The sequence below is a fragment of the Augochlora pura genome, chromosome 9, assembly GCF_028453695.1.
Source record: "Augochlora pura isolate Apur16 chromosome 9, APUR_v2.2.1, whole genome shotgun sequence".
Lineage (NCBI taxonomy): Eukaryota > Metazoa > Arthropoda > Insecta > Hymenoptera > Halictidae > Augochlora > Augochlora pura.
In genome coordinates this window covers 13,488,993-13,516,632 of record NC_135780.1, presented here as the reverse complement: position 1 = coordinate 13,516,632, position 27,640 = coordinate 13,488,993, and the positions used below count along the sequence as shown (strand labels likewise).

General features: G+C 42.1%; 1 protein-coding gene, 1 long non-coding RNA gene and 2 other non-coding genes across 7 annotated transcripts in view; all 4 read left to right on the top strand.

The window, feature by feature from the left end:
* Nucleotides 1-719: 719 nt before the first annotated feature.
* LOC144474697 (uncharacterized) overlaps nt 720-27,640 on the top strand; it is a 49,622-nt gene continuing 22,701 nt past the window's right edge. For 2 of the 4 annotated variants that reach the window (XM_078189843.1, XM_078189842.1), the window contains exons 1-3: nt 720-1,001; nt 21,129-21,331; nt 24,663-24,911. In XM_078189843.1, coding sequence (XP_078045969.1) covers nt 868-1,001; nt 21,129-21,331; nt 24,663-24,911 — 586 coding nt within the window. In that variant the 5' untranslated portion in view covers nt 720-867. Of the gene's footprint in view, nt 1,006-8,035; nt 9,317-21,128; nt 21,332-24,662; nt 24,912-27,640 lie in introns of those variants that run through there. The other 2 variants (XM_078189845.1, XM_078189844.1) reach the window with 2 other exon arrangements.
* LOC144474699 (uncharacterized) lies at nt 5,104-6,034 on the top strand. Its single transcript, XR_013494776.1, has 2 exons — nt 5,104-5,613; nt 5,760-6,034. It is a non-coding gene; the product is annotated as an uncharacterized LOC144474699 (long non-coding RNA).
* On the top strand, nt 19,170-19,241 carry Trnap-ugg (transfer RNA proline (anticodon UGG)). Its single transcript has one exon. It is a non-coding gene; the product is annotated as a tRNA-Pro (tRNA).
* Nucleotides 19,691-19,762, top strand: Trnap-ugg (transfer RNA proline (anticodon UGG)). The gene has a single exon. It is a non-coding gene; the product is annotated as a tRNA-Pro (tRNA).

The window sequence follows — 27,640 nt, the reverse complement described above, 5'->3', positions numbered from 1 at the left end:
CATCATTTAAGAAACGTACGTTTCTTTGTATGTCGTTACATTTATACCAGAAATTCTACAATAGAATCTGCAGTATTTAAAAATTTTTCAAATTTCGTTTCTATCGGGGCCAACTCATATAACAGGTACAAAATTGAAGATAGCCGGTACATCGCGACTCTCTCCTAATATCGATATGTTTTATCGATATGTTAATAGCGATATCTTATCAGCTATTCTTTAATTATTTGGTTAAAACTGCGAGGGTCCTAAGAAAGCGATAATAATCTCAGAAGTTCCATGAATCGACAAAGTTTGAAGACCACTGGAACAAACAATTTGGAATACAGAGATACTCAAGCTGTGTAGCACGGTTATATAAAAATATTCAATGTCCGAATTGTAGAGACCGTACCGACCGTTTCGACTCCATTGGTAGAATAAAGTAACGGACATTTACATGAATGGCTTTGCACGTATCTGTGCACTATTCGAAATGAATCGGCTTTGAATTCCATTCAGAAGACATTCTGTATGACATTTAAGTCCAACACTACGGTTCTATGACACGGTATCAAATGGATATCGATCCTCTCGACTCTTGGAAGATACTACCTGCGATCGTTTTCGACGGTGAACTGCGAGGTGGCGCCACGGCCGTCTATTTGTACACAATCGCTCGGCTGAATGGCGGGAGGGCGCTACTTGCGATCGGGTGTATAAGGGTTTCTGCACGAAATTGGCCCTGTTCCGCGGATCTAACCGATTACGTTTCCATCGTGTGACACGGGAGACAACACGCGGCAAGTGGTTTCGTGTATATCGCATCGCGATTTCGTAACGATGCTGTCCGAGCCACGACGTTTCCCATTCATATAAACGCCGCCGATGTATACCCTCGTCGCTAACCTGGAGACCGGCGACAGGAGCCATGCCGCAGCACAACCCCCAACAGACCAAGCTGACGACAATGACAGCGATGTGTCTTCATCATCTTGTCAGCTAGGGAACGCCGACACAAAGTAAGTAAGTAGAGAAACATCGAATTACCCCCCTCTCATCAACGGACATTAACTCTGTTTCCCTAATTATTCTATGGTCGATGACATTTTCCTCTCCTCTCCGAGCGTATACGTACATTCGCTAGTGTCAGCGAGCTTGTTACTTTATTGGTGCAACCCGTCGTCTCTACTGCGACAGTCGTGATCCAGTGAAGTGGGTGAAAACGAAACGAACGTTGTTACGACGTTCGGTCAATATCGCGACAGCGATTCAGGAAAGAAAAATTGACCAGTTGCTCGAATTTCAGTGCGTTAATCGGTTCTAGTGGCGAGGCAGCTCGTCGAGCGGCTGCAACGGCTCTTGCTGCTCGAATCAATCAACCATTTCTGGCAACGATTATTCCCAATCGTTTAAATGATCTCTCTGCGTACAAACGGTCTATAAATGTGGCTGTCGATGTGCCAATTGGTGTGGTAAGGGGAAAAAGGATCAAGATAGTTCGTACGCGTACATATAGTACTACGTAGACTATACATATTACCACTGGTTTCTCACTATGAGCTCACTAAAAGTTCTCCCTATAAATGTTGCAGCATTCGATGTGCAGACTATATTGGGATGGTTCTCGTGCACGAACATTTGGTATCGTTGATCTAGTCGACACGGTTGCCCGAGCGAAACGTCACGCGGCTGAAATGTTCCGCGAGTAGTCCAGAGAGCCTTTTGTCATTGCTGCTACGCGACTGGAACGAACACGTAGGTCACTGACCGGTGAACTCTGACCGAATATGACGTCATTGATTGTAGGCTCTACAAGGGGGAATTTATTTTGGTGTTCGTTCGTTGCATGGGAGGTGCAACCGTCTCCAAACTATTTATGCCCTTCAATCCCTGTTGCGTGTGTCCCATCGAATCGATTACGTCAAAGGCACCGGGCCCTGTTGTCCACGGGATGACGTTTCACGTATCTCTACAAGTACGATAATGCCTATACCAATAATCCTGTTTTCTTAAACGTATTCCGGACAAAAGCGAACACCGTCGCATACAATTTCACTGTTCCGCTTCACCGATACGTTCTCGCGCGTTGGTAACGACGGTTCCTGTTTTATAATTCTTGTCGATCGCGTACACCCCCGCCTATACGTTACCATTATGTTAACTTCCATTATGTTGCGAAACAAGCTGAAGCGTAACAGGTTGAACGACTCGTGGTTTTCTCTCGTACGTTGCAATATTTTTAGAAAAATTATACGACGTTATTGTTTGGGCAAGGACCAGTTAACAAAGTTAATGGTATTTGTAGATCAAAACGGAACACTCCGTGTACAAGTTGCCCGGCAGAATAGTTTCTTTTATGACCTGTTCAGATAGCGTCAGCAACGTCGAGGTTTATGACGCGGCCAGTTGTATTTATTTCAAAAATTTCTACACAGACAGCGAGAGCAGGTGCCGTCCAACTCCGAACGTGGCTACTTTGCCAGCACGTGGGCTCTAGACGTTTTGTCAATGGAGATGGTCGTATCATAAAGCGCGATGCTTCGCAGTAGCGGAACACCGCGAACAATGGAAACAGAAATAGATCGAAGGACTGACCCTTAGGTCAGCTCGCGCTTGCGGCGCCCTACCCGGAGATGCAACATACCCCACGCGGACGAGGTGGGCGTCGTTTTCGTGGCACCCGCTGCCCGCCTGCCCGTTGCTAAAGTGATTGGTATCGATTTGCTATAATAAATAACGCTTTTCGATATTTTTTCTTCGCAAAGCGATGCATAAACGATACCGGTAGCATTTGCAGAGGTTGAAACGTCTCGAAACGAGCTGCATTATATTTAATAATCGAGGCAGAGAATTTTTATTTTCCATAAAGATCCGCGATCAAGTAATTCCAAAGAATTATGAATCGCATAACGAGGCATCGTAGAATCGGTTCAAACGAAATGCGACATTGGGACGCAACCTAGGATTAGCTGAAATGAAATATCGCGTCGCATGCAACAGAAAACTGCACAGGATTAATATAATTGCAGTAAAGTCTGCGTTACGAAAGGAAAAGGTTGGAGTTCCGCGAGCCTGGCGCAATCGCGCCGTCGCGTTTTACGTTCGCGTAGGTTCGCAATAAGCAAGGTGGCTCGTATCGCTACAGATCTGCAGAAGTACTTGCAATTTTCTCGAAGCATGTTCATCAGCGAATTCATGTATCTCATTCACGAACGTTCCGCCGCGCCGTAACTCGTGACTACTATCGGTTTCCTGTGCGAAGCAACGAGCAACACGCAGCTCCGTTCTATCGATCTGCAGCAGCCGGGAGTTTCCTTCCTCTTTTGTCTTTATTCTCTTTCCCCTTTCGCCTTCCATCTCGCCATCTTACTCGGACTTATTTATTTCCATTTCCATCCGTTTCGTTTCATTGTCCCTTATTTCCCTATGCCACTCCTCCATCCCCTATTTCTCCCCGATGCAAGTCCTTGCCCCCGACTCCATTTTTCCTCTATAAAGCGCAGTCAGCGTGATATATATTTGCACGCCGTATTTCCGATGTTTGACGAGACGTCGACTTTTCATTTTCAACGATTCGTCATCTTTTCTTTGGCGCGATTGTACTCGAATGTAGCTAATCGCGCAACGCGATTCCTCTAAGCGACGAAAAGGGACACCTGGCATAGTTGCAACTGTTTTACAATATTCTAGTTAGATTAAACGGTTGGGCAACTTGCGTTAGTAAAAATCAAATGTTATTAGAATAGAACGGTTGATGAATCTTCTTGGCTCGAAATACCGTGACCGGCGTCTGGACACTTGAAACACCCTCGTCCTTGCAGGTTTAGATCGTTTGACAGCCTCGAGGTAACAAATACGTATTTCGCTAGTAACCATGAACTAGCGTGGTCGCATTGAAAGTCTGCTCTATTCATAGAAAGAATGGCTAAGGCTTATGCACATACGCTACAGTCACCCCCCTTTGAAAGGCTTAACGTGTAATATTCTTTTTTTTTTTCGAGCGACTGTAAATTTCGATGTTAAGGTCAAGGCCTTGGTAGCTACGGAAAATATTCGTGAGGTAGGCAGGCATCGATTTCGGTGAGACTCCAAGGGTTCGTAAAAATGTCGGAAAAGGGTGAATTCTTTGCATCGACATACGTCGACGGAGTTTCGACAGGTTTACGTTCTGAAACATCAAAACTTTGCAATTATTCGAGATATCAATTTTTAGAACGATCTTTAGAACGAAATTATTTATTTATTTATTCATTTATAGAGCTTCTGCGTTCTGTGACAATAGGATTATTTTTTTCGTGTGGAAAATAATTCGTATATGAATTTATTGTTTTGATTAATATGGGTGTGTCTCAAAGAAGCTGTCCCAAAAACGTGTTCACAAAGTGGATCACCCTGTATAGCTCGAGGGAACGAATCGCAGTAGAGATTGCATTTCGTCCCCTCGTCATTCCCGCTATTTTTAGGTTTCGTGATCCTAGAATGCACCCCGGTGGCCCTTATTTATAGGAATGATCCGGTGTCAACGTCCTAGGCGATTTGTCATAAAGCGAAGCGCCTCCGTGGAATCAGAATGTTTTTAGACGTTTTTCGCTCGAAGAATTAAATCTCGATTCTCGAGAGTGACTAAACATTCCGGGACGGTGTCATGTTTCCTTAAATATCAAATTCTTCGAACACTATTCATTCGGCCAGTTTCTGAAAAATCGAATAAACCAGGAAAACTACAATTTCACGTATTATTATTAGCGTGTTATCAGGAACTATTAATGTATCATCATTGCGAAATTTAGGTGTTCGCGAATCTTGGGCAAATCTATTTTACCTGAGACATTCTTTTTCTCTACCGTTCTCTTTGAACCGCTGTTTGCAATTAAAGCCCAGTTATCCTTGAAGACGAATTAAAGACACCGTAATTGGCTGGCCCACAATAACTGGCCCCGCTGTCCTATTGATATTTCACAAGTCCTACAATCCCGGTTCGACCTAACTAGACGGTCTCATCGACGTATGTGACGGATTTCGCAAGAACCGAAACTCTTTTAACCGATGACGATTTTAGAGCAGTTAGGTAACGAAATGTACATCAAAGTTGGCATTCGAGCGAGGAACCGTCGTGCATCGAACGGATCTTCAGTTATCCGTTGGATGCGCCGATGGTAGCTTTTCGAATTAACGCGCCAAACTGTTCGACGAACCATGGGCGTGATTTATTCGATTTCCGAAACGATCGATCACTGGATACAGGGACTAAACGACACGGACAAGATCCAGGAGACGAACCTACCCGAAACGGAGAACGTCATCGAAACGAACGACTTCCCGATCGACGCGGCGCCAGTTATTCGAGATCTTTTGTTGGACGTGGCAACCGAGAAGAATCTCTACGACATTATCTACACGATCAATCGGTTGATCTTCTTTTACGTGATCGTCAAGTGGCTTAATTTCGAGGTGTGGATCACTGTTGGTGGCGGACCGTTCGCCATGAACCGATGAGATACGGATTATTGTCGGTAGCATGGCAACGAAAACGAGAACGAAACCTGACCGAGGGGGAAATTGCTGAGAAAACAGTGATAATAAATTGAATAAATTTAACGAATCGAATGAATTCAATAGTCGGAATTGAAAGTGCGTACTGTCATCTCGTTCAGTTCGATTAAGATTGCCGATGCATGATCGCCGACTTATTAAGCGACCGACATCATGCATCAGCGATATTATATTTCTTGTACTTTTATATAATAAACGCAACAAATCTTTTATACTTAATATAGAACGAGGAAACTGACTACGACGTTACGACAGAGTTTATTACGACGTGGAAATTGAATGTCGACGATTTTGCGACGAGCAAAGAACCCGAGCTGTGCCCACCAACTGTAAAACGTTGACAAAATGATTTTTGTGTTCTCGAAAGAGGAGAAGAAAATCTGCGAGCCCATGTAGAAAATCTTCGAGAGACGATAACGAAACGTTTTCCTTTCGGATGATAACGAATAGCAATTTTTTATTCTTTCTGTAATAAATTGCATACTGTCCCAATCTTTTTTATCGTTTCTTTTTCTCGTAATTAACAACACCCCATTGCAGAGGGGGAGGGGGGGAGATTATGCATTTATTGAGATTTTGGGATTGCCGCTTTCGAAGAAATGCTTTCGTCGAGCTGATAATTGACGGCGTCGGCGAATAAGCGACGCTTCAAATATTTATTTACCATTCAGAGATTCATTGTAGTCGGAAATAAATTCGGTGATAATTATTGGCGCGTGTCACGCGTATCTGTATATGTAAGTATGCAGTTAAACCAGTTTAATTTTAGATTTCGCTGGTATGTTGATTCTCGAAAATATTGGCGCCAAGACGTCCAGAACCACATAAACCGCCTGGCCTCGGATTCCGACTAAAAGTTGATAAAAGAGTATTCTGTTTAAATAGTTTGGACACGTTATCGGAGTGTGCAACGTTTCATTCGAATTGCACACTAACAGAAATATATAGTCATCAAAGGCAACCCTTTGCATTTCCTTTTGAAGTTGCGTGCTTAATTTTATGGGGTGTAAATCAATTTTAAGTCAATATTTTCCACGGAGGGTGGAAGCTATAAATAATATCGTACGCGAAAGCTTGGTCGCTCTTTTAGAAAACTGATATCAAATTTTGATAATAATTCTATTAACGTGCAATTAATTGTTCCTCTTTTAATATAACAAGTACAGTATAGATATACCATGTGACATGTCTCTTACAACCACGCATCTTTTGTTCCCATCCATTTCCCAAGTAACACATACTTTAGAAAATATTTAAGGTGTGTAAGCTCAATGACTCACACCTGGTACGTACCCGTAACGCGCGAGTATCATCCAGTGACTAGCGTGCATCACCGGTAGATCGTGCTATCGTTACTGTCATTGTCCGTCACTCGTTGCAATTATGGCTTATAAAAATTCTACAGCCTTCCATAATTATCAAACGATACGACCAATCTTTATCGTTATTCATCGTTCGACCCTCGTCCGGCACTCATTTTTAACGCGTTCGTGCTTCGAATCGACATTATCGTAAACTACATCGATACCACTACGAGGCAAACGATTTTTTTTTTTGACTAAATATTTCATTGAAAATATAGAAAAGCATATTTATTGACAGTAGACGCCGTACACCGTGTTCACTCCATCATTTATCGTTGCTCATCGTTCAAGTTTTCCCTCACTTGTTTTACAGGTTATATGTAATTAAAAATTGAAGAGTCGTCCTCAAAAATTCCTTAACCCCTTGGCACACTTTGACGAGTCTGACACGCGATGCAGATTTCTAGCAATAACCTGTCAAGTACGAATGCTATTTCGTTCCTTCCAGTGTGAATAAAATTCTCGTCATTAATATTTAAACATTTAAATAAATCTAAACATACGATAAATATAAACTGTCTTCTTACAAAATTTACTTTCCTCTACTTCTTAGATATTATTGCAAAAATTTCTAGTCACTGCAACTATGAAAAAAATGTCACGGCTTAATATACAGCCTCTCGAGGGTTAAACGAAAAATAGGTCACGCGCTGGGCGCCTATATCCTAGTTCGCGTTAACAAAATAAAGCTCCCGAAAGTTCGGGATGTATTTTCCTAAAATTAGCCGAACGATAAACTCCCGTAACTTGCAAAACGGTGTCGAATCGACATTAGAAATGGAGGAGGATTAATTGAAGTTAGTGTTGATTTAATTGCAATTAGCAAGTAGGAACGGTATAAAATAATTGTAGGTGTACGAATGGAGTTCTCGTCGAGCGTAAATATAGGCGGCAATATGATGCTGTAGTAGTAGAAGAGCGTATAGACAGAGAGAGAGAGAGAGAGAGAGAGAGAGAGAGAGAGAGAGAGAGAGAGAGAGAGGGAGAGTCGGAGCAGCCGGAGTGCATACCGTGCACAGCGTTGTACGTGAATGTATGTATAGGCGGAGGGTTGAGGATAGTGACACGGCCCGTGGCAGTGCGATGGCGCGGCCGGGGTAGTTGGTGTGGGGTCACGAGAGTGGAGAGGAGAGGGTGACGTTCGGCAGGCCGACTTTCCTCGAAGCCAGTCGGATGTTAAACGCGACGGGAGTCGGTTGCTCGTTTTCGCTGCGTCTCGGCAGTGATCGGCTTTCGTCGGATCTCTGCTTTTTTTACACACATATATACTGAAGCATATATATCTATATATATACATACGGAGAGAGAGAGATAGAGAGAGAGAGAGAGTTGCACACAGTCGTTGCACATCGCGACCAATACTTGTGCACACGCGTTTCCGTTCCGCGAATGCTTGTCCAGAATTCGACGCCGCGACCACGGATAACCGAATGTCGGATGGATCCTGTGGGAAAGAAAAGGAAGGAGTGACGACAGGTCGTTGCACTTGCTGCGTTGATCGAGTGTGTCGGTTCATTAAATCTCAGTGCGTGATTTGTGTTTAACGACCGCGCCTCGATCCCGTTACTCGTGACAGTACCGAAGTATCGTCCTGGCTCGTCTTCTCTAGCATCGTCCGATCTCTGGTATCCTATCCGTCGTCGTCGTCGTCGTCGTCGTCTCGTCTCGTTTTCTTTCGTCTCTTTCCGTCTGGCGAACGCGTCCCCCTCGCATTTAATTTCGCGGATCGTCGGGTCGGGCTGCCCCTGTGCGCGATATTCTCGAAATCAATTCCCGGGACGCGATACGCTGTGAACGCGGAATCTCGGTCGTAAAGTGGAAAAAGCTATCTGTGATACGCAGTTGGGCAACAACGGAGTAAAGTGTGAACGGTGAGAGAGAGAGAGAGCCAGGCTGCTGGGTCTGTTGTGTTTTAAGAGACGATTCGGTCCGTCAGCGACAGCAACACCACAGCCGCGGCAAGAGGCGAACAGGTTTCGAGCAGCCTGTCGAGAGACTCGTTCGCCGATATACACACACGGTGTCTGCAAAGTGAATAGAGAGAGAGAAAGAGAGAGAGAGAGAGAGAGAGAGAACCGTATCCGTTGTAACCAGTCCGCTGCGGTCGAGAGCCGTGTTGCATCGCCGGGCCTAATTGCCGAGGCTCGGAGAGTCACGGGAGAAGAAGAAGCGGTTCCCACGAAAATTCTAGCGATAATGCGTACAGTGAGCGAAGCGATGAAACATCGCGCGATCAGCTGACTAGCCGAACTGTTCGGCGGCCGCGGACAATCACGCTCGGCCGGTAACAAGAGTCGACGGAAAACCGACAAGGATCCGCGGCAACGACAGGAACGATTGTCTACCTGCTCGGTTATGACGTTCGGCACGCCGTTTCACACCGACAAGTCGCACTTTCCCAGCGATAACCCTGCTCGGTATGTGTTTCTCTTTTCGTTGCGTTTCGTTCGATCTGGCAAACCGGTTCCCGACTCCGATTCCGATTACCATCGGTCCGCGGTGTTTCTCCTCATTCAAACCGACGATCGAATACCCACTATTCGATCTGCTACTGTTTCTTTAGATAAAACGCCCCGCGAAAAGTAATCGGTGACTACTCGAAACACTTTTAACCCCTTGCACTATAACAACGAGTCAGACTCGTGACAAAGCTTTCATGCAAAATCTACTAAATAATTATTAATTTCTTTTAAATCGTAATCAAATTTACTTCTTCTGTGATCAAAGTTTAATAATTAAATTAAATAAAAATAGCAGAAGGAACAACGATTGTCTAGCCCTATTATTGACAATATTAAGAACAAATAAGTGCTAATCAACGCGGCATGAAAGGAGTCATAGTGCAAGGGGTGAACACCTAGTCAACCGAATGGGGGATGATCTCCCCGTTTTAAATCGAGTCGTTCGACGATTAAATAGAGAAATCTTTGAATCAATTTTATGAAACAGCTGATTAATCTTGTTCGAAGCGCGGTGTTCGATTAAACAATCATTTTATATAAGGAATACATGCGTGTTCCTTAAACAAAAATGAGACATGTTATTTACTGTGGGGTGACCAATGGTCCATACTGCTCGCAGAATCACGCCTGATCGCGGCTAACGATACATCTTCTTATTGATTATCGTCGGAGAGCCACCGATGCGCTGGCTCCTGTTGTTTATGCCGCTGGTTTTCGTCCTTGTTATTCGGTGTAATTAAAAAGCTGTCAGCGCTGTCCAACGCATTTCTTAATTGCGACGTGCTTTCTTATTCGATACAGGTCTAGCACAGTCATTTATTTTATTTTATGAAATATTCACATTTTAAAACGCCGAGTCTTGAGTTCTTCGAGAATGATTCTGTTTCTAATGTACAGGCTGAATCATTGAACTCTTTCACCTTAATGTTTTTAGTAAACTACACGCTGAAACAATGCTTCGAAGAAAAGTTGCTCGGTAGTTGCAATCTTCTTTGGAGTGTACATATGTAGTTCGCGAGAAAAGTGATGAAAGAGTTAGGTAACTCGCCCTGTATAGTTTCAGTGCATTACTTAGGATGCAGACAATATTATTAGCAGACTGAGGAACTTCATGCCTTTGTAATGGAATTTATTAATAGCAAACATAATTATGTGAAACACAAATTAGAAGACTCCAGGAATTCGATTATATTATTCCCGATTAATTAAATCAATTATAAAAGACTAAGAATGTTTGGAATTCCTGTTTCGTCGACAGAAAAGATTTATTATACGCAAAGAGATCCGCAATATTATCAGTCGTAATAAAAATAGTATTTTTAAAAGAATTAAAAAATATCTGCTTGCGTACAGATTTGATTATCGAACGAATGACCGTGCAGTCTCGATAAATAATAAATAAAGATATTCAGCTTCTGCGAAACCACGATTTAAAATACAAAAAATGTACGACGCGTGCCACCGGGATTAACAAACTAGCGACAGCCGTCGTACGTCGCAGAACTCTCAATTTGCAACGGGGAAACGGAATTTCTTTTGTATCGATCCTTCCGCGAACAATTGCAAAAGTTTTCACCGCGCCGCGAAAGACAAAGCAAAGCGTCGACCAATTAAGTGTTAAAGGTCCGCGACGTCGTAGCCGAACAGATTCTTGCGTTCACGTGCGGCGCATTCGCAGCCTAATGATTTGGCACCGGTCAGACATAGCCGAGCGTCATACGTCCCTATATACGCGTTAATTGTCGCTGCACGTTCTCACCTGCGTATAAAAGGTCTCTGTTCCCGGGCGCGCAGCATGCACTTTTATAGATTGCGCGCGCTCCCGTACAAAAGCCGTCTGTAGAAAAGTACAAACGCGGCAGTGGAAATTATCAACAAACCAAACAACATGGTCCCCGGGGCACCGTGGGCTCCCTTTGTGTTACCACACGTCGAGAATCACGCTTGCTGCAATCTGACCAAAAATTGCGTAGGACAGATATCGTTAGAAGCGCGATAGATATATCAGTGAAAAAGATTTCGGAAACGGCTTGCCTTCAGTGGCGAAATCGAGTTCGCCTCGGGTTTCGAGAATATTACTCGATTAGTAGCTGAAACGTGAAACGTTTTCTCGTCGCATTTGACTCCGGGATGATGCAAACAGTTTTTCGACACTGAGAAGAGTCCCGAACGAAAACACTTGACTGGAACGTAAGCAAAATGCAGTCTATTTGATTTTATGGTTAAAACGCTATCTCTGACGCAGTTTCCTGCACTTTTACAGACCTTTGACTGCGTTTCTGCAATTAGACCGATACCGTGTTACTATTTACATACAATATTGTTCGAAGCATAGAAAGAACAGGTGACAAAATAGCTAAATTAGTACAGACACGCGCAGTATAATAAAGTTCTTAGTAATATGTTCTTAATTGTAAATTGTACACTCGTGAACGATGAAATCACCGAGCGAACAGCTTCTGCACGACTTACGTAAGGAATCGAAAAACTTCGTACACGCTAAACATTCCCGTCACAGTTCCGTCGACAGAGTAATTTTTCGCCTAATGCTCTAATCGGCGCTGATTTAACGCGACTTCCCCGGTCGACGCGGTAACGCGTATCGGCCGAGTTCTGGCGGCGGCGTATGACGCGCGCGCGTTTCGATAAAATTCATATTTTATTGGAACCGTCGAACGTCGGAATTGCATCGATAATGCAGCGCGGCTGATTTGAGGAAACGGTAATGGTCAGTGAACCAGAAAAATATATTACGGCGGCAACGTTAGTGGAAGCGAGTAGAGACAAGGCCACGACGGAGTAGATTGATATGACCTTAATCTGAACGCGTTGCCGCTGGTATAACGGGATGCGAACGGAGAAAAAGTGTGCGACGAATTCGTTTCGGATGCGTATGCGCCGTGAGGGGTTCCCTAGTCGATTCGGCTGCTAGACCGACCAACATTTGTACAACTAGAAAAATAGAAATAAAAGAAGAGCTTTCCCTCTAAAAATAGACCACTCCAAATATACAACCCGCGACGAGCAGCGTGCCTGCGCGACATCCTGCCTGCGATACTCTTTCCAGTGGAAGTACCTTCTTCCATCTCAATCATACTTGTGCAAAGTGCAACGTGACTTCTATTCTTACTTTACGGTTTAGGATATTTAGCGAAACTTCGATTGTAAAATGAATTTCTGTGAAAACATTGAAAGCGTAGGTTCGCGATAGACGCTATTTTATTTACGACCGGAGATTATAGGCATTTACGGCAGAAACGAGTAGGCGAAACTCAAACGGGTGCGCGACGGACGGCGGAGTTTTGAAATTTAAAATTGAAAATATAGAAATCAGGTGATCCGGATAATAAAAAAAAGAAGGCGAAATCGTAATACGTAGAATCCGGTGCACGTTCGTTTATTCATGATTCTCCGATGCTTATTCATCGCGATGCATTCAATGCAATCGAACATTTTATACTAGAGGGCATTGGTCATTTCATCGCGGTAATTACGAATCGTATGTATAATCGATGGATCGTCTTATGCGTTTATAAGAAAGCTGTATATGATCGCCTGACTCGGACACGATCCTTCGTGATGATCGCGAGTCCCGCCTCCGGCTTTTTCCTCTCGCGGAACCCCCTTCACGTTTATTGTCCGACCGATCTGCGATACCCTTTGCTAACTGCAAAACGTTCCGGTTAACGTAATGCAACGCGATACGATGATTCGTTTACCCGTGTCGGCAAAGTTTCGCGTGTCCAACAAACCGGCCTATTCCATGGCGCGTCCATCGTTGTTTTAAACGTTGAGGAAACCCGACGCATATTCATTGCTGCATTAGGCATCCGTTATGGTCATTGCGCCAATTCAGTTTCACATCCGTCCACGTCATTCGTTCGCGTGTGGACAGACACTTCGTTCCGAACGTTGAATGTCAGACCCCGAATGATCTTTTGACGAGAGGTAACTACGAATTTAGGAAGGTCGTTGACGCTGGGAAACGTTGACAGTTTTAATTCCAGTCGCGCGCCACGATTCGATCGCTTTTCGATAATTATATCCACGCGAGCCGTTCGAACTCATTATTCTCTGATTAATCCGCCACTGAAAAACCGATAGAAATGTCTAATTTTAAACGAATTTTATTTGCGATCGAAAATGGTAAATTAATTCCTCCCACGCCATAGTTTGAAGAGATTATTAGCGATTGTAATTTGTCAGACCTTTAGGCGAAATAGAAATTATAAATGACAGAAATAGAATGAGAGAAAAGATCCTGTCCTTTTTATTAACTTTAGTACGCCGAGCAATGTTTTAATTCTCTTTGATTCTATTCACAGTTTTGCATCTTATTTGCTCGCGTTTGTCATGGATGCATGAAAACCGCGGTTTAATAATAACTAGACTGGAAAATAAGAGTTCTCCGCATCGAATTCATGGAACAGAAATTAAATGGGCGCTCTCGTTCGTTGCGTCGAGCCATTTTTATACGGTTTTAATAATATAAAAGCGTCCTGGAACTTCTTTGATGTGCCCGTAGTTCTTGCCGGTCCGCCTACTCTGTTTCCTCGTAAATGCATAAAACCCCGTAGGTCAGTATAATAACCTCCGAAGTAGGTTCACCGCGTCGTTCGAGCGTTTCCGTTCGGCGTCCGCGGAGAGAACTTCCGCGGAACAACTTCGTCCGCCAATTCGCATCCAGATCCCGAAATTTCCAACAACGATCTAGAAATTTAATGTTACGATGAATGGCCAACTATTATAATAGTCTTGGGATTCTGAGGCGTCGGAGGAAGCTTATTAGCGTGTTGCAGTCTCCTCTCCGCGCTCCGATGAGCACGCTAAAAGCTAAACGGATATGCGCTTCCGGCGAGTTCGTACAATGCTGGGCCAGGTCGTAGCCCAATTCGAAATCGAATTCGAAAAGAACGAAATGATCGAGGATTTAGCGAATTAGCTCTAAATTTAATATTTAACTGTTTTATCCTTTTTTCTTTATTTTTCTCAGTCATTCCGCGGTGATAAAAATCGTGATTATTTCTTTATAATTTGACAAAGACGAACGCGATCCGCGAAAGGGTGAGTTTGATCCGGGAAGAGGTGCGCACGGCCTGTAAACCGTGGATTCGGAGTACATCAGCCTCGGAGTAACGGTGATCGGTAATTTTTTTAGCGGCCGAGCCGGGCTCAGCGTCGTGAAAGTTCTCGATAAATCGTGACAGCCCGACGACAACAAAAATATCTGGCCGCGCGTTAACGGGCGCGCGTTAACTGGCCAGCGGCGAGCGTATGTGCCGTCAGGGAACGACAGAGGATACGTCATTCGGTGCACGTTTACACGTGACGACGAAGCTGGCAGCAACGTAATGGAGGTTGCAGTCAAGGCTGTAGAAAGGCGTTCCTCGTTGCATCTTGCGAGCCGTGCTAAGCGGTCGTCGACCCGTTTCTCTGGCCACTCTTTGTGCAAGGTCATTTTACTTATTGTTGGATTCGTTGCGCCGCGTTATTCTTTCAACGTGTCGTTGCCTTTGTGTCACACCGCGTCGCGTGATCAAGGGATGAATAGATTCGTGGAATCCAGAATTTTCTAATTGGGATGCGTTTGACGGATGTGGTCGCGAAACTGCGTTTACTGTACGCGTTGGCCAACTGAACTATTATCTAGGGTAATAGCACACATTTTTCTTTGTATATTATATGCTTCAGTCTTGTGCGACATGGTTGCACTTGATGCATATAACATTGAGTCTCGTGGCTAACAGCTGCAGTTTCAACAGTTAAGTACGGATAAATTTGAGACGGGAGAATTATATTGAGACTGATGTAATAATTTTCATTGGTGCTCTAGAGTCGTCACTCGAGTTCAAAGGGTTAATATGTATTACTCGCGTTTAGGGTGCGGTAATTCTAGGATTGATTGGATAGCTTTTATCGTTGGTAGAATTGTTACTTCTACAACAACGATCTACCTAAAGAAAATTCCTTACGTCTAGGGATGGGGTGACGTCACGTAGACATAGACCCACATCAACTATATATCAGATGTCACGAACACGACGCGACGACGTCATCGTCTCCCTCACACGAATATACCTTGCCGCTCTTTCTCCCCTCTGCCAGCCTCCTGCTATGTCGTCACGCGGCCATGTTACCCTGTTTCTGGAGAACTTTGCTGTCCATAGACGCCAATGGTTTCTTCACCTATAACATGGATTGTCAGGTTATGTCAGGTTATTAATTACTGGACGGCAAACATTACATTTGTAATTTTACTAAAAAATATTTTATACCGCACGAGTTACGCCTTCGAATTTAAACGTAATGCAACACGATCTTTGCTGCGTATATGCAATATCTGTTACGCGAGTGTGTGTGTCTGCCTGTCAATGAATCACGTGTACGACGATCTCCAGACTCTGTCAGGTATCGTTTGAATGAAGTTTATAATTGGAATTGACAGACCTTGCGGGGACTTCTGCCTGTGCATCGATAATGTACGCGCGGCAGAACGTCCCGTACATATTATTATTCATTGAATATTGTGGACAGCCGGACGGCTTTCAATTTTATTTAAAACGTTTCGCGAAAAAATGAATTTTTAGCGAGAAACGGGTGAAATAAAAATTTTAATATAGCGAGCGAAGTAATGAATGTTCTATAAAGCTTTTTATTTTATTTGAGGTAACTTTATGTATCTTTGAAGAGTTCCTTCGAGCGAAACACAAATACGAGTGAAACTTAGGGCTGTTACGTAAATGGCGTTCGTAACTATTTCATCGCGGTGCAAGAAGTCGTCATTGTATTTTCGCGGTACGATTTGTATAACGCTTATTGCGGATTACATAATTTTTCATTTCCTTAGTTTTAGATTTCCTACGTAAATAATATAGCAGAATGACTAAGAACCGGCCACTGGAATAGCATATCGAATTTTGTAGTATTTATTCTCTGTTATCCACAAATTAACTTTTTTTTAGACCATTCTGCTTGCAATGTATTTATAATAATATAGAAGAAGAAGAATATATAATCTGAAAGTTTAGGTACCGAAGGCTATATTTATAACATAAAACGTTGAAACAACATCTACCAGATCTTAAAGTATAGCTTGTAGGAAAACGTCCGACACGAATTGTAAAACTGTAATGGTTGTTTTGGAGCACGGAGCTCTTCATGGTACAGTAATTGAAGCTACGTACCTTAGCTCATAAAACAGGTCTTTGGAACGGTCTTACGAATCTATTAACGGTCTCGCGGATTTTTATGCATTTATGGCATATGCAAATTTAGTCTTCGCACAGGTCCACAGTCTACTCATTAGACTTTATAAAATCGACTCGCGGACGTTCTTTTCTTTTCGGTGATAGAAGACCACCTTTGGCAACTCGCGATACCAATTAGAAGACTTTCCGACGGTCGTTAAAATAGCTTTTGTCCATTTAGATGGGCATTTTGTAACGCCGCGAGCCGCTGTCGTTAGGCTGTTCGCGTGTTTGGTATTGTGTAATTCGGAGAGTTGAACCAAGGCGATAAATATACTTTCGAAATATATTTCTGAAGAATCTATTAATTTTGGAAATTGGAGAATTTAAGTATGCCCGGTTTTAGTAGACTCAGGGCCCCTCTGTTGGATCATTAACTGATCGAATGCAGCGTCGTATTATCACGTGTTCGACACGCTTTAAACAATAGAAATTTTCGTCCCCACGGTGCACTCATCCAAGCAGATGATCCTCGAATACTATAGCGAGGGTACGCATGTCGGTGTGATGGTCGCTCGTTTTACACTCGAATAGTTAGACGAATATAGTTTTGTTTACTGGAACAGTGAACATTTTTAACTTTTACTTTTCTTCGTTATTCGACGTTATAACGCTACTATAATCGAACAAGAATTTCAGATATTTATATTCGAATAGTATCTATAACTCTTTTAAAACGAGATAAGCTAAGAGTTTTACGATTAAAAGTCTTCTCGATAATGTCTTCGAATGAACGCTCTCGCGTCGACTATTTTCCATCGCGCGCAAAAAAAGCAGAAGAATTTAGGTTCGCTCAAAAATGGCAAAACGCGTCGAATGCAGTAGAGCCCGAATTAGTGTTAAACGATCGGGTCCAATGTCTCGCACCGGCGAGTGAGAGTAAACCGGTTTCACGGTAGCGATTATTCTGTCGCGTGAAAGACATGAGAAACTCTTGACACTGCGAGAAATAGAGAAATCGCCCTTGTTAGAGGGAAAAGTGCTTCGACTGCAATTTTTCAATTTGCGAATCACAACTTTCCAGATTTTCATCCGTTCGTTTTCGTTCCGTCAGGCCTCCGACCATCCGAAAATCCTTAAAAATTTACTAATGACAAAAAGGAACGTTCAATTTCGATCTACCGATTCGTAAGATATTATTTTCACTGATTTATTATTACTGATTTATTATTACTAACTTAGTACAACCGATTTATTATTGCGCTATTTGGGATAAAGTTCCCGCCGCTAAATTCCACCTTCCGTTTATATTTTCCACGGCAGCGCCGGGACGAATCAATGGCACAAACATGAACAATGTGGCATTCGCGACGGAGATCTGAAAAAGAGCAGGGATGCCGGTTTTTGCGCGACAGAGTTAAGCTCTAGAGCTTTGAGCTTCCGTCGCCCAATTAACGTCGGCCAACCTACCCGCTCTTCATTAAGCAAGCCGACCTCTTGCTTCGCATAATGAAAAGGGTACCTCGTTAAATCCACGACGATGTATGAAACCAAATAGAAAAAAAAAGAACGCAGATTTAAAAATAGAACGACAAATTTTGCGCGCGCGCGCTCGTATATGTCTATATCGGTGGCTGTGCAAATCTACGGAGTATGCCAGGTGGGACGTTAAAATATCCTGCAAGGTAGCCGAGGGACTCGTCGCAGCGCGTGCAACGATTAGCTCAACGTTTTCGGCTTTTAATTTCGTGTGCAAAAAAAAACATTAAAATCCTAGTAATAATGCGTAAACCGATCGCGAACGAAAAATAATTATTTTCCATCCTAATTATAGCAAAGGGAAATACCATATTAATTTGATAGATTTTCTTTTTGGAAACAGATGTCGCAAATATATTAATATAACGTGGATATATAAAATTATAGTTAAAAGTTAAGGGCGCCATATATAGGAGTTAAACTTTCTCTTAGCACGTGACCGATTCCGGGTTCCTACGCTTTTACCCGTCCCCCGGTTCCGCGACGTTTGCGAACCTAGAATCGTTGTGCATTCGTTTCATAATCAGCCAGATGTGTCAACGATTCAGATAATTCCGACGAAATAATTCGTAATTTGTTATAATATTCATCATATAAGAAATCAGCAGCATTCTTGTACTTTGATTTGTTGTTTCACATATTGCAGCAGTTGTTCGGAAGTCTATTAATGGTATACTGAATTATTGTGCTACATCTGTATCGTAATACCAACCGAAATGGTTATATAATGTTATTGGTAATGACTGGTTGCTACACGATTTATATAGTTCGTGCCACTAAATAATATATGAACTTTTTAACTGTATGTTACGAGCTTTTAGAAAGCTTAAGATCATAAGAAAATTAATTACTGTACCATTATGGTCTTATTAACATCGTCTTAAATGTATTAAAGATTTTTCTTATTGCATGCAGCTGTTATTAACTCTAGATGATCGAAAAAGAGATTCTTTAATAGAGAGATATATATTTGCGATGAAATGTTGCTTCGTTATGTATAAATAATAAAGGATTTTAACGATTGAACATTGAAAAAACGATACGAACGAAATGACTTATTCTTTGGACGTTTGAGATCAAGCGGCTCAGTGGTCTAGGGGTATGATTCTCGCTTTGGGTGCGAGAGGTCCCGGGTTCAAATCCCGGCTGAGCCCGATTTTTTTTCTTAATTTTTCTACACCGTAGTAATATCATTTATTATTTTTTAACGAATCGACGATAACCTCTATAAATTATATTAAAAAACTGACGTAGTATTTTATTCGAAAATATTTCGTGTTACTAAGAAAGATATTTGTGAAACTACTTGTAAATGATACATTTACAGTATTATTTTATCAGTATTTTATAGTATTTAATACATTATATTTTCGGCTAAAGTTCTGGTACTTTATACTTCCTATTAGTAGTGTTTCAAATTGCATTATTTTTTAAACTTCTCTAATTTGTTAACACAATTTTTTTATTAACGAGTAAATCCTACTTTCTTTCTCTCAATTAACACAAATTTTAAATATTGTTAGTTACAACGTAGAATAAAATCGATGTGCAACATATGGAAGAGACTAGTGACTATCGGTATAAAAGAAAGAAAGTCATGAGCGGCTCAGTGGTCTAGGGGTATGATTCTCGCTTTGGGTGCGAGAGGTCCCGGGTTCAAATCCCGGCTGAGCCCTCCTTTTTTTTCCAATTCTCTTTTTTATAATTATCTCTCCACGTACATACTCTTAACATTCATGCTTTTCAAAATGCTTGTATATGAAAATCTATAAATATTTTTTATTGTTAAGAATTTCGCAATATTTTGCATAATTATATATATGTATTATATTTTTCTTCATATTCCTCTTTTAATTCATCTAAAAATCATTAATATAAAATTTTGATATCTCTTCGTTTAATTATTATGTACAATTTTTACGCGAAACAGGTAATTGTAACAGTGTTTTTGCTATTAACTTTCACATCTCGTCTATTTCACATTCTTTTTTTTACCAGAAACATTTCTCTTTATAAAGAATGAATGTTTATGCATAGTGCATAACGATTCCCTCGCATATTTTTGCGATGATAATCTTATGAACTCGTTCATGCGAGTGTCATAAAAATCTAATAAAATTTACATTACAATAACCTTCGTCGTCGACTGCGACTGGTTTCGAGCGTTTTACGATTCGAATTACAGTCGATAGACGTCATTTGAATAAACCTGTTTCGGATAATAATCATAGGTTTATTCATCGCTAATAAATAATTTCATGATCGATTCGTGATTTACGAATTAGAATTTTGAGATCCGAAGAAAGAAACTATCTTTTAAATATTTTTTACATCGACTAAAAAAATTCTTTACATTTAGCGTAAACGTTTCCTTAGATTTAACATGCTTAAATATACCATAAACGCATAAAGATCCGTAGTCTACTTACCGCTATTCAGTACGCCCTACTGGAAAGCCCCGGGTTTTCATTGGAACGAACTCGTTTCTCTATTAGGAATGACCTGGAGACGAACTTAAACGAAGCCAGCAGCATAAGAAGCGTCCTCCTTTGTCTGAAATGTATAATCTTATATGGAGAATCGTGGGCAACGTCGTCCTCATCAACAATTTATGCACATACGTATGTACTGTGCGTCCGTCGAAGGAAGGCGCAGCATTTTTTACTTTCCCGTTTCTGCTGCAGTTTGTACCTCCTACGATCACGGACGGTGATCGGCTATTGGCCGAAGAGGGTGACGAAGATGAATAGAGGGTTGTAACGTCGACCTTCTTCACCGTCTTCGACCAATAGCCGATCACCGTCTGTCCTCACGGAAGGAAACGCGAACAGCAACAAAAGAGGGGATGTAAATGCACTATTCCACCCTCTGACGCACGGTGCATGCTATATCAAATAACTGATATATCTCGAATAATATTTAAACCGTGCGTTTTATGAGAAATTATTAAATACAAAAATTGATTGTTTTATAAAAATTCATAATTACTTTCTGTAGGATCGAAACGGCTAAGTAAGTGACATTTCTATGAATGGTTTCAGGCCCAGCGCAATGGCGGCTGAGGAGGGTGCGCTGAGTGGTAGCCTTGGAGCAAAATTAAAATGTCCGACCCCCATATCACGGTTAAGGGTGGAGAAGATAGAAGGCGGCCTGATGGTGGCTGGAGTCGTAATAGCTGCGAACTGTCAGATTGCTCTTCCGGCATTCGGGTTTCTCTTCATGCTTGTTGGCGCTGTGCTCACTGGTTTGTATCTTCCTCCTTATTGTTCCTACTCCGCTCTGTACATACATAGTCACCTACGTATATCGGCGCCATTGTTTTCTCGCGTGACTTTCCGCTATCGTTAGACCGAAATAAGGAGCGAGAGGTATCTCGGTTGTTCTTAATGGTACTTTCGCGAAAATGTTTTCCCTCGGAAAATCGACCCTTAATCGACGACTAAAACGACTATCCGAGTCGTTTAAATATAACTTAGGATTGAAATATAATTTTATATGTTAATTTTAGATACGATTCAAATACAATTTCAAATATTAATTTTGGATATGATTTGAATACGATTTCAAATGTTATTTTTAAATATGATTTAAATATAATTGAATACAATATTTTAAACATAATTCTACTTAACTAAAATATAGTCTTTTAATAAGACTTAGAGTCTTTTAATGAGCCATAAAGGCGACTCATACGTATATTCTTGGACGCGGTGAGACATTCGATTAGAAAGGACTCGTTCGGATGATTTTCTTACACGTTTGCTCGAAACGATTCGAATGACGTCCGATTTCGCGCGAAACACGATCGAACGCGCGTTAATATAAACATTAACCGTGCGAACGCGTCGATTTTGAGATGCGCCTGTCCGCGTCTTTGAGCTCGTTCTAGAAAGTGGAAGATTATTGCGATAGTCAAACGCGTCCGGAGATTACTATATTTAGTCGGCGACGACGCGAGCACGTGCTCTCGGCGACGATGGGAATAATTTTCCGTACATGGACAGACATTTCGCGTTGATCGGACAGAAGCCTCTATCGTATTCTCGGAATTTGATTAGCGATGTCGGATAGGAAACCTTGCGTCGGACGGTTAAGCTGCCGGTTGGTTCGTCGAGTGACGAAGTTACAAGACACGATCGATTCCATGGAAATTACTGCATTGATACATGCACGGTACGCGATCGGAAAATAATAGGATTCCGCGAACCGAACAAAGACAACGCGAGCGAACGTTGAACGGAATATTAATCTTCGCTGGGCGCGTGTTGCCAACAACATCCCATGTCCTCAAACAAATCACTTTGAATCTACCCTTTCTGCATTTTCTTTTACTAGGTTTTTATTTTTAAATCATCCTCAATCGTCCAAAACATGTTTAAACATCATTGGGACACGGCGTAATAAATAATCGAGGATGCGTGCCAAGTATCTCATACGTCCGGACATCTTTCATTTCTCTAGACGCCGCGAGCGCTTAAAATTTCGTTCGCGAGTGTTACGTGATACGAGGCGACATCGGATTAGATTATTTCCTTTTGAATATATTATACAGCTTGCATAATTCTTGCCACTTCGCTGTCAGGTGTCGTTGCATAGTAATTCAATATGGTTATATCAAATTGACAATCGACGCGACTGCTGTGTTAACGGATGATAAGGTGTACGAGACGTCCGCGCTATTGAACCTGGCGTGTTTTAATAAACATCAATTGTTACAGGTCGCATCGTTTCCATTATTACCGTCTAGCCAATTCCATTGGACGAGGTCGATTTATCCTCGCAGGAACGCGCTCGCATTATTTAATCAAATAATGCTCGACTTATTGAGAAATTGTAGAACGACGACTTTCGTAGCAGACGATCGTGACGATAACGAGGGTCCGACCGTGCATCTTTATTCAAAATTAAAATCGCCTTTGCGCGTTCGTTTCTATTCTTAAGAAATGCAACGAGTTCATGGCAACGCGATTATCTTTTCAAATCGTTTAAATGCTTTTACTATTCCGCGCTTGAGCCGCGTATTTTTTGCATAAATGTATCCGCATTTACGAACTGTGCAGCGCAAGCACCACGAAGCTCTCCGCGTAGTGTACTTTAACGAGGAAAATCGCTCGGGCTTGATGTAACTTCTTTATTTCGCGATTGTAACAAACTTTCCGCCGTTAATCGTCTCTTAACGTTAATTATGGTATCGCAATCTGGACGAGAGGAGTCGCCTACGCTTAACCTTTCCCTTCAATACGGGATAGAACGTGCAATTCCTCCGCCGAAATTAAACTTACATTTTAACATTTAAACTTTTACTTTCCTCCCTTGGGACGACTTTGTAATTGCAGATGGCATAAACTTCGAAACTGCTACTAATTCATTTAATTATTCTATGGAAGATATCGAAGTGTGTAGGCATCTGCGTTAGTATGGATATATACAGCCGTATATATTTTTCTAGTATTCAATAAATAATCAATTTTCAATTTACATGGAAACAATATGTTTCCACTGTTTTATGCCGCAATAAAAATTTGAGAAATTTGGAGATAAGTTGAATATAAAAATGGTATTAAATGGATATTAAAGATATTAAAAATCCCATAAAAATATGAGATTATATAGCTTCACCTGTGAACATAGAGCAAAGAAATCTAAAATCATTCCGCGAGTATTAGCGTTAAAAAATCAACCTTATTCTTGCCGCGGTGATTCGGTATGATCGTTTGAGAACCACTTTCGAGGTGATCGAACTCTATGGTGGCGGTGTAGCGTTTATGTCACGAAGACGAAGAAGAAGCTGAAGAAAAAGGCCTGGAAGAAAGGTTGGGCTGTTCACCAACAGGCAACAGCTGGTCGTTTACTTGTTACCCAGAGTTTCTCGGATACACGAGGCTGGGACGGTTGTTACCAACCGATTTATTAAAACCGGTCAGTCCTTCCCAACCTCCTTCGTTATTCTTTTTCTTGCCCACCCCTCCCCCCCCCCGGGGCACTCTCCCGATGAGACCGGTCCTGCAGCCCATTTCCCTTTCGTTCCATGTCATTTGTTGGCAAAGCAGCTACTCGGCATCGAATCAACCGCTACGCAAACATCCGAACGAACCGCGCAAAAAGCTTATTTAATTTCTCACAATTTCGCATAATTTTCCTACAATTAAAAATTCAATGGCATCGCCATTTTACATAAAATAGGAAAATTAAAAAGAATCTTGCTTTAATACTTCCTTAAACATTTTTATCTAGATACAGATACCGTCAGTCAGCAAAGTGTTGATCGACGATTAATATTCATTAATTTTCTTCGCCCACGTTTTTTTCTCACGTCCCCCGTCACGCCGCGTCCATTTTTCTCGATCGCTCGTTTCCATTTAAACGACGTTCGCGATAAAAAAGAAAAGAAGTCTCGCGCCGCGGAGGTCGTTTACGCGGAATCCTCTACCGTGTCCCGTGTATTGTTTGAAAATGAGGATCTCGAACGCGCGAAATAAGGGAACAACGGCCGGAACAAGGGGATCGTTAAATTGCTTTTACCGGCTGGAACGGCTAGGAGCGGCCGCGATTAACATTCTCATTTTCTGTCGCAGCTGCATCCTATCGGGGACCCGGCGAGGACGAGGACAAGGACTCGTACGCCGCCAGGATCGCGTTCACGGGAAACTCGCGGATCCTCGGGCCGATCTGTATCGTGGTCGGCGCGCTCATGCTCGCCTTGGGCGTCTTACTGTGCATGCTCACCAGAAGGGCGAGAAGAAGGGAGCGCAGAGTCGGCTTCCATTGTCCGCTTCACGGGGACTTTTACCCCCTGAGTCCTGTCCAGGGTGTAAAGATGCTCGGTAAGTTCGAACGTTCGATAAAATAAATAAGAACGCTTTTCCAACTGAGACAACTCTCCTCCAAGCGAAGGAAAACGCTCGAATCTTATTCGGAGACGACAGGTGGACTAACAATAATTTTTCTGTATAACATAGATCTTGTTAGATATTATAAACGAGAGTCGTAACAATTTTCTCCTCGATACCGCGTCGAAGTAATTGGCGCCGTTCGGATTACTTTTTAAAAGAAAGTCTCCCGTGAAAATGATTTCAGGAAAACCGTCTACGATGCAATGCGATGCGTAAAAGAATGATTTTATACATCGGCATGTGCGCGCGGCCCACGTTTGAATTTCCGGACGACATGCGAACTATCAGATTACCTCGCTTTCTCTTGTTACGTATCAGTTATGCGCAAACCGAGGAACGAACATGTCCATGTTTCCACACGCGACGTATTAAAGGATCTTTTCCTTTCGTCTGTTTCGTTCTCCAGCCTATCGGTATAATGGAAGAGGGCCTCGAAGCTCGCGGTTAATTGTCGAAAACGATCGGCAAACATTCGTCGCACGTCTACGTATAGGTTTCCGTTAAGCTCGACGGAATTTTCGCTTCGGCTGGTATTCGGGGAACGACGGACAACCTGCGGGAGCCGCGCGGCGCGTCTAACAGATCGGCAGAATAAGTTGATAGACTTGTATTAGCCCGAATTCCGACAATCCAGTTAGCTGCCCTAACCCTGATCCAGCCTCGTCCTGAATTCAAAGCAATTGACGGGAACTGGAGCACTCTGTGATAAACGTTTCCGATGGGCTTCCCCGGCGCTGTGGATCGACGTTTGACAGTAGAAAACTGTGAAATGTCTTCGGGATACGCTAATTTCGCTCCACCTTTTTTAAACTAATTAACACGAAATTACCGATCCCGTCGAATTACGAAAGTAACAAGAGCCGGAATTCGTCACATGTTATTCAGAATGGAGAATAATTTTCATTATTTTAAAAGGCCTGACACGAACTATATTCGAAACAGTTCAGTCAAAATGTACTATACTATAGCATACGAAATACTGTAACATACGCTGAATTATGAATTAGAATTCGAGACACGATTTAATATTAACACTATTAAAGTAAGAGAAATATTTGCGTCAATTGTAACTCGAATTCGCATGTCCTCGCTATCGACGACAATACTGAATCAACAATCGAACTGTTAGTTTTCCTCTCTGCAGAGATAGGTACACTCGGTGCGAAAAGTATTCCTACACATTTTAAAATAGTATAAATTTTTTTATAATCGCTCCAATTAAAATTTGAAAAAAGCCTCAGCTGTAATAAAAATGTTATTTCGTTTTAAAAAGCATGCAGCGTGTACGAGTGCTGCCTACGCCGACTGTACGTACGAACCGTGGCTTACATATCCGGAAATATACACGCGGGGCTGTAAACGATCCCTCAGATTTTATATGTAACAAACCGTGGGTCGCGCGCGGGTCGACGCACACGTACGTTTTTCACAGTTGAACTTTGATCGGCGCCGTTTCACGCGACAGCGTCGATATCGAAACGAAATGAACGACGGACCATAAATTCTGTAGTCTGGAGCAGCGTGTAAAATATGTTTAAGATAAACTACATACTAAGTTCTTGCGAGAGTGTCGAAGCAACGGGACAAATAAAAATCGTTTCTATAATTACGCGTTGTGAAATTATCATTTCTCAAAGGCTGAAGATTTTTCCAAATTTTCCTGCGCATGGATGGCAAATAACACGTGCAATAGATTATTGCATTTTCGGACTCGTTATCCTACTCTATTAACGTATCGTATCTGTATATTGGTGACGCTATTGGCACGTAAAATACGGGATGCAACAAATACATGTTTTACGTCGGGCGAATCGCGCAGGAAAGTTGCATGAAACATTCAGAAGCCTGGGGAGAGGCGGCACTGAAAAATTTAAAGTGCTCCGGGGCTGGAAGGAAACGGCGGGTGTTGCGCGGCGAGCGGCGGCAGAAATTTCTCGGGAATTTCTTCCATCGTTTCACAATTTCACCCATCATAACTCAACCCGTAACGATGGAACGAAACAATACGAGTTTCTGCAAGCAGTTCAGTCGGCTACGAAAACATTCTAATTACCGACCACTCTCGCTGCCAAGTAATTGGTAATTTAAAGAGAAAGTAATATTTAATGTGGTTCAACGTGGTTGTTATTCACGACGAAAAATTCATTAAAATTTCGCGTCGTTTTGTTTTATACAGAGAATTTCAAATGTATTTTTCGAATAATAATTCTTTCATTATTTTTTATTATTACGAAACTATATTAAGCGTTCGGTTGAGGATGTATTCGAGATGAAAGATGACTTTAGATAGTGTTAGGATAGTTTAAGTAATCTCTTGCCGGTTACTCTGTAGTTTACGCGATTCTGTCGCACGTACACAGCATGTACGCTCGCATGAACCGCGATTGACATTACGCGTTAGCGACAAGCCGCTAACGAGGCGATAAATGACAAGACGGTTTCTAGTGGACTTGCGTCAGACCACCGGTGTACTTTTCTTTCCTAATTTCTGCAGGCACCTCGATCGCTGGCACGAGCACATTTCTCATTATATTTTTCATTCAACGCAATATTAAAAATACCGTACATCTATTATCAATCTACCCTAATCTATTATCATATACCCTAGTATCAAGAACAACAAAATATTTGAGGTACTTTAACCCTTTGCACTCGAAGGG